The 7,936-nt window shown below is 47.6% G+C and overlaps 1 protein-coding gene and 1 pseudogene across 1 annotated transcript; one reads left to right on the top strand and one right to left on the bottom strand.

The window, feature by feature from the left end:
* Positions 1-1,736: 1,736 nt before the first annotated feature.
* On the top strand, positions 1,737-2,537 carry LOC124689805 (annotated as a pseudogene).
* A 3,524-nt stretch (positions 2,538-6,061) lies between these two features.
* On the bottom strand, positions 6,062-7,042 carry LOC124689804 (BTB/POZ and MATH domain-containing protein 2-like). Its single transcript, XM_047223273.1, has one exon. The coding sequence runs from the start codon at positions 7,040-7,042 to the stop codon at positions 6,062-6,064; it is 981 nt and encodes a 326-aa protein (XP_047079229.1).
* Positions 7,043-7,936: the final 894 nt, after the last annotated feature.

Here is a 7,936-nt window from a genome sequence, read left to right as displayed (position 1 = left end):
TATCTAGCCGCCTCACGCCTATCTCAGGTGTGGGGGCGGCACCCGCTTGGTCATTATTTAGTAGATCTGATCCGTTACGATTGCTCCTTGTTCTACAAGGATTAGTTTAATATCCGCAATAGTTAAGCCTTACAAAGGGGGAGGATCCAGGTGGCACGTAGGGTGGCGTTCGCAGGTCCTAAACGGGATGTTCCGAGGATCAACTTCATGTTGGTTTTTAGGCCTTGTTTAGGATCGGCTTACGAGCACCGTGCGTGGCCGCGAGGCCCAACCCGGAGTAGGATGATCCGATTATGCGGTGAAAACCCTAAATCGTCGTAGATCTCATTAGCTTCATCTTGATCAAGCAGGACCACCAAGTATTCGTGCACCCCGTACGAATCATGGGTGGATCGGCTCTTTGAGCCGATCCACGAGATAACCTCGAGAGCCGATCGAGGCTCGTATTTAATGTTTACATGTATGCCCTGCAGGAAACTAAGCGAGGCATCCCCATCACCTTCCCCGACCAGGTATAGGTCAGGTGGCACGCCCTTGCACTTCGCATCGCCGCGTGTGACCAGAAGAGCATTGCGGGCCGTCGCTCGGAGGGGTCTCAGCCAGCCGCAGCTCTAGGCTCTTCCCGGCTCTACGGTGTTGACAAGGCCGCTGCCCGCCGGTGGGTTTTGGCAGTCAACAGAAACTTTAAGTGGAAGTTCAACTTAACAGTCTCCACGACATACCGGTATATAAAACAATGTTCTGGAAACTTACTGATGAGGTGTGCCAATGAGAGTTTGTGGGGGATTGCTGGAATTTTGGGCATTTGGCCTTTGGCCCATGGCGCATTATCAAATTCTGAAACTCACATGGCCCATTCCAATAATCAGTGGCAGCACTAGTGGGGGCTAAAGTTTAGTCCCACATTGCTAGTTTGGAGAGAGTTGGAGTGGTATATAAGGTGGGCTGTTCTAGTCCTAGTAAGTGAGTGAGAAGAGAGAGAGCCCTCGCGCACTCCTCCTCCTCTGCCGCCCGCCTCGCCTCGTCACGACACGTCACGACGCGCCGCGGGTTGCGGGAATCTCGCCGAGCCGAGCTTATCTTTTTGCTGTTTGGGAAATTAATTGTGTAATCAATTTCGAGTCATTAACGGTCGCGTTACTCAGCCGTTTTGCCTTCCGGTTTTTCTGGATCGTGGCTGTGCCAACTCGGACGTGGGCTGCGCCCCACGACCTTTCCGAACCACACTATATAAGCGCGGACTCCAACCCTAGTCTGTACCAGTTCATACACGACTACCTGTTTCCAGTTCATTGCGCCGCCGCCTTCGTCTTCCTCATCCCGTCCGTCGGCGTGCACCGACTGCCGGGACGATGAGGCCTCCGGAACCCCGCCTCTCGTGAACCTCGTACGGGTGAGGGGCAATCAGGTTTTTGGGGAGCGCTCCGGCGCGACTACCGGCATCACGATATCGTCATCGGACGACGAGTTCCTCCACACCGACAACTTCTTCCCGGACCTCAGCGACTTCTTCGACAACCTCAACATGGGCGACAACGACGCTGCTGCGAAGTATGTGATCTTGTCGTTTCTCTTTCAGTTTCTGTTAGAGTTTCTTCTTCTAGTTTGTGTGGTAGATGCGATCAGTTTATCTTGTTTAGATGTGATCTGTTCATCTACCTTACTAGTCTGCATGATTAGTTTATTTGTCATTTTCGTAGTCATGATTTATCATTTACTTGTACGGATTATTTCATATGGATATTTGCTTATATTTTCAACAGAAGGGTGGCACACCTTCCACTGGTGGGGGTGGCTGTGGTCGCCGTGAGGCCATTGAGCGTATTACTCAGATTGCGGAGTCTTGTCTCAAATCGCCAACCCCCTTACGCACTTGTCTCCCAAGGAGCATCTTCGTGAGACAAAACGTGAGGAGCTTGGGCTCAGCTCTAAGGAGCGCCAACGTGAACTTGATGCTGCCAAGGCTAAAGCCAAGTCCAAAGGTACCGGTGGAGCTGATGGTAGCAGTGTACTGTTGGGTCCACCGGGCCTTGACTATATCACTCTTGGGCTGGTTGATGAGAAGGCAATCCCTGAATATGAGCTGACAGTTGAAGATGGTCGACGACTTGCCAAAGAATACAGCAGTGTGCTAATGCGACGGCACCGTGCACGGCAAACTGCTGAAACAGCACTCTTGAGGCTCAAGAACGAGGCCATCATGGCACTCCCTGAGAAGCTGCAAGCTGCTGCTATGGTTCTTGACATGATACCATTCCCTGCAAACCGGTACATGGCAACACTCACGCCACCAATTGAAGGATATATTGAAAAGGTGCGGGACGCTGCTAGGAAGTATTCAGTGAAGGAAAAGCTTCGCTGAGTTTAATTCAAGGAAGGAAGGAGTCTCCATATAAGGTTCTGGGAGTTTATGATGGTTTCTAATATTTCCAGTTTTTTTTTTTTTGCCGAGTTTGTACTATTTGGCCTGTGATAATCAGATTTTGGTAATAAACTGGCATAGTTGCTTTGCAATGCTTCGCCATGTTATCCTAACTGAGCATGTGTACCTGTTGCTGTGTGATGCATCTTGGTATCATCTCATGCAAAATATGCAACTAATAGCTGGAAAGTATGTTCCCTTGAAATGACCCTTGTATTTTCTTGAAATATCGTACCATGTAAAGCAGGAAAATGCATTGTGCAAGGCTTTAAGTAATGTTTTTTTTTTTGGAAATGGCACGTTAAGCTTTCCATCTACAAGTATGTTTTAGTGTTTATTACTGCCACCGATGTGTGTTGACCTCTTGTAAGACAAATGAAGCTTTCCATCTATAGTGAGTAACAATATATTGATGATGCTAAAGTGTTTGTCGAAGTAGCTTATGAGTTGAGATGTTCGTTCTCTTTTGTTGAGAAAATGTTGTTGGGTAACTTTGACCACTGGATAATTTGGGACGGATGTATCTCTGATCATGCTACTGAGTTAAATGTTAAGTCTGAATAGGATATTGGACATAATTAAACATGAACAAGCAAGAGTTAAAAAAATAAGAGCAGGCTACATTTTCTCATAGTCTAGATATCCAGCTTGCGTTCAGCATGTCTTCATCCTCCAGGAAACCCACATCTAGAATCTGGCAGTCCTCCATCCATCGTCTTTTCATCTTCTGTGACTACTGAACAGCTGAGTCCAATCTGAAAGTTCTGTGTGCACTGCATGATTCCTCTTGCGTTTCCCCCCTTTCTTCCTAACTTGCGTTTGATTTCTCAATTGCGTCTCAAGGTACATGAACATGTGGGATAAAGACATCAGCCTTCTCAGAGTCTCGAACTAGTGTATTGCAAAATCGCCAATTGTGTGGCACTATTGCTTGATCTAGTCAGAAATCCACAAGGTGGAGATTTTTTCTGCCCGAATGTACGATGTGATCCTTGTGTTGAACTTTGTATAGGGTTCTATATATGCTACATCGTTTTCCTGTTGTTTTTTCTGCCTATGGATCTCCGTTGCTTGTTGTTGACGGTGAGATTGACGAATACAAACATCCGTTCCTAAATAAGTGTCGCAATTTTAACTAGATATATATGTACTAGCACAAATACCCGTGCGTTGCTACGGAATAACTTTTATTTAATATTTATTCTTGCCTCAAATCTTGCATTGGTACCCGTTATTTTATTTTTATTAAATACCTTAAACATGCTTTCGTGGTAGCCTTTCTTCATGAGTTTATGTAGTGAAAAAGTAGGCACGATAGAATTAGTATTATTTTGTGCATCCTAACTAAATCCTAGAATTCCATCGGTGAACATGTGAAGAAAAAGATTAGTAGAACAACCGATCCTACGTACGACAGTCACGAGCATATATTCATAAATATGAATCAACGTAGTTAGAGATATAATGTACTAAGCAATTGATTTATGCTCACCAATCAAATTAAATTAGGCCGAGGAGGCCTTACCACTCATCTTGGTGTACCGTAGAAATAAAGTCTGTCCAACCTTTATGCTGGTATATAAACAATGAATTTAACATGTTGTATAGTCCTTTATTGTATAGATCAAGCATGGTGTTTTAAGTTTGCAAGCCACCCAACAAAATCGATCAGCTCATCTGGCGTATGTAGCCAGGTGTTTAATGGTGATAGGCATCACTCGCCATGGAGAGAATCGATCAGCTTCGTGCAATCACTATGTTTCAGGCAGCAGAATCGATTAGAGCAATTTCAATAGTATAGCCAACTGCTGGCTATAACAAGATGCCATGTCATTTATAGTCATCATATAGCTAACATGTACAATAGTTGGCTATCAAAATAAAGTACTTTACTAACATATGGCCCACCTCTCACTCTCACAAAGTGCATAGGAGCACGTGCAAGAGCTGACTATCAGATAAGAAGTTTCACCTCCCTTCTCTCTCCTCTTCTCTCTCCTCTAACTCATCTAAAATATATTATTTAATATTTTATAGTCAGCTGACTAGACTCTATTGTACTTGCTCTTAGCTGATCTGCTTATAGCCAGCTTTTCTATAGGTCATAATCATCACTGATCAAAGGTTAATTTGGTCAGCTTCGAAAAACAGATCCGGTCACGTCACTTCGGCCTTATTCAGCGCGTACAGGCCGTCAGCCGTATTCGACTCTCAGAGGTACATACACTCGGTTGTATCCGTCACGAAGAGCGCGTACGGACCCTCGTGGCATGCAGGGAACCGGCATGCAGTGGGGAGCACAAAGACGACGGTCTTGACGGAGCCCGTTTGGATGACGTCGCGCTCCCGTAGGTCAAGGGTCACGTCGGCCATCTGGATGGACGTCACCATACCGCACCAGGTCTCATCGACGATGCAGAGCAGCTCATCTCATCACGTAGCTCGCTCTCCGCCCAGCTTCGCATCGGCAATCATCTCGCCCACCGCTTCCAGTGCTTGTCCACGCGCATGCCCAGAGCATCCTACGTCATGGCGCCATTGCAGTCGTAGAGGAGCAGGGAAGCCTGTCACGGGGCTCGTGCTCTCTTCGTGTAGCTCCGAAGAAGAGGAATCGAGAGGGACTTGGTAGGGAAGCTTGGTCTTCAACGAATCTTTCTCCCTGCATGCGGCGGAGGCTGGCAACTCTCAACGGCGATGCGTTGTTGCTTTTCACAGAAGATAATCAGAGGAACACGGGACTCGCTCCGTGGCGTCCCGCGCCCGTCGAGCGCTTCATAGCGGCGGCGCTACTCGGTTTGGTTGGAGGATCCACGGTGGGCATTGGTCCATTATAAGGTCTAGACTCGTCGTGACTCAGAAACCGTATCTGGTACGAACTCTGATCTTTGCGTGCGGTTCAAGACGTACAATCAAAGAACTTCGATCGCGAGGGATGAAAACGTATAGTGAAACGGACGAAAGCACGTGGAGTTGTTTCCTTCCACGGGGGAGAGAGCGATCGTGCCGTATGCCTTTGGGATTTTGGAGCCGATCCGATTTGCACGGACGAAGCACGGGCTGAGGCGCAAAAAGGCAGGTTTTTTAGCGATCAGAAATCAAGGAACGACGGACAGGTTTCCAGTTTTTTTTACGGACGAAAATTTGTTTCGGTTTTTTTTAACCTACCAACACCACCGATCCGTAACTTATTAGTAGAGATTTAGATGTATTTTAGTCGTAGATTCATCATCCGTGTCTAGAAAAAATTGCGACACTTATTTTAAAAAGGGTGTCTCTAAGTCTCAGTCGACTGAGACTTAACTTATGTGTCAGTCGAATTACATTAATGTGTTTCAGTGTACACCTAAATAAAGTGCAAATAACAGCAAACACAAATCTTTAACCAGAAATAAAATTTAACGGTGGAGCACGTGACTGAGACATAAGCTAAGTCTCAGCTAGCTGAAACTTAGCAATTCCTTATTTTAAAACAGAGGGGACTAGTTGTGTAATCAAACTTACAGATTGTGCCGGTTAGAGTAAATCTCAAAGTCTGCATCAAGGTTCAGGAACTCGCGCGCCAACTCTACTGATCTAAATCTATCTGCTACCCAGATATGAGACATTTGTTTGAAGTAAAAAGAAATTGAGAAAAAAAGCCTAAACGTCTTTCTTATATTGTTCTATACTGAATGAATTGAACTCCACACAAGCTTCTCTCAACTTGCTGAATCCATGCTGTTCGGCCATGGCTAAGGTAGAAGCCACGGTGTCGACGTCGATGCTATTGCTGAGGACGCGCTCGCAGATCGCCTTGAGCCTCTCCATGCCATACCGCTGGGCGGCGATGAGCAGGCATCGGAGCATCTCCTTGTGACCGGCGCCGTTGAGGCCACTCAAGACGGGCAGCGAGTCCGTGTAGGCGAAGTGGAGCAGCGCCTTGAACGACGCCGGCGGTATGTCGTCAACGGATACCCGCAGCTTCCCGTGGCTCACCGTCGTCGTGTATCTGAGGTGCTTCATCATGGCAGGAGCCCGCGCGTGGAGCACGGATTCGTGGGCGTCGAAGCTCACTCCTGCGACGTCCAGAGTCACGTCCGTCGGTTCCTCCTCGGAGCAGTGGGTGAGCGCCGCACTGGGGTCGTCGCGGAAGGTGAGGTGGTCGCGACAGACGTGGATGGCGCAGTCGATCCTAAGGCGGTTGCCGAGGACGTACTGCGACCCGGCTTGCAGGTGCGGGATCCTCGTGACGAGCTCGCCGGTGCCCCAGTTGCTGGTCTCGTCGTAGGAAGAGTCGAACAGGTTGGAGTCCTTGGAGTGGTACAAGGGGATCACCTCGCCGGTGGTCCCGTCGATCAGCCCGAAGCTGACGCGCGCCCACGCCGCGGCGTCCTTGGTCACGAGCTCCACGAAAATGGACGCGTAGCCCTGGTCTACCTTGTGGTCGCCGTCGGGGTAGTAGCGGATGGCCCAGTCGAGCCCGTCGACGGTGAAGGTCGGCGAGTAGACGAAGCCGTCGACGCCGCAGAAGCCCTTCGTCAGGCTGTTGAAGCCGCCGATGTCGAACACGTGCGTGCCACGGGCCGTCGTTGTCACGGTCCCCGTCACGATGACCGTGTTATAGGGTGACATTGCTTGCATGTTGGCTTAGGCCCGACGTCGACCGATGCCACTCGCACAGTACTTTCGGCGAGGTACGCCGTACGCGATGTTCAGCGATATGTTTTCTCGCCGACTCCCTGAGAGTCCCTGTATATATGTATGTACCAAACGACTAATAAAGAAGCAACCAGAGCAACTAACCTAGTAGAATTAGGATTCCGTGTTCTATTTGGATATGCACTCCGTGCTTATATCTAAAACGAGTCCTACTCCGGTGCTCCCCCTAAGACAAGTTGAGAGGTTATATTCGTTTTTTTTTTTGTTTTCCAACTTAGGCCCGCTGACCCATATCCAACCCACGTATGTCCTGTATACATATGGTATTTCCGTTCCTGATTTGGAGGGGGGAATTGGTGGGGCGATGTAGGCGGAGACGAGCACGATTTTTTTATGTGTCATGCCTATTCGGTACATGCACGTCACCATGTAGTACACTATACGTACAGAAAATAATCATACAAGATAACACGGGCCATACGGGCCTCTAGAGAGGGTCATACGTACATATCAGATTTTTAAATTTTACGATCATAACCCCGCTTACAAAGGGGTATAGGAAGATCTCAACCACTATTATTTCTGACGTGGCCTAACATTTGCCAAGGGGAGCACCATAGCAGGAAAGGATCCATAACATTGCATGCATGTAAATACAACGAATTTGCTGGCTGCATGAGTACCCCTTCACATATAAGAGCAAGTTTAATTATAGAGTCAAGTGTTGGCTATAAGACATAGCCATGTCATGTATAGTTAGCCATATACTATTTTATTGATTGATGCATGGCCATAGTAGTCAACATGTATAATAGTTAGTTACAAAATTGTGCTACTTTATTGATGCATGGTCTACCTTCCACTATCTCAAAGTGC

This window comes from Lolium rigidum, chromosome 2, assembly GCF_022539505.1.
Source record: "Lolium rigidum isolate FL_2022 chromosome 2, APGP_CSIRO_Lrig_0.1, whole genome shotgun sequence".
Classification (NCBI taxonomy): domain Eukaryota; kingdom Viridiplantae; phylum Streptophyta; class Magnoliopsida; order Poales; family Poaceae; genus Lolium; species Lolium rigidum.
Note: the sequence above shows the minus strand (reverse complement) of the source record. Positions and strands in the feature narration are given on the sequence as shown.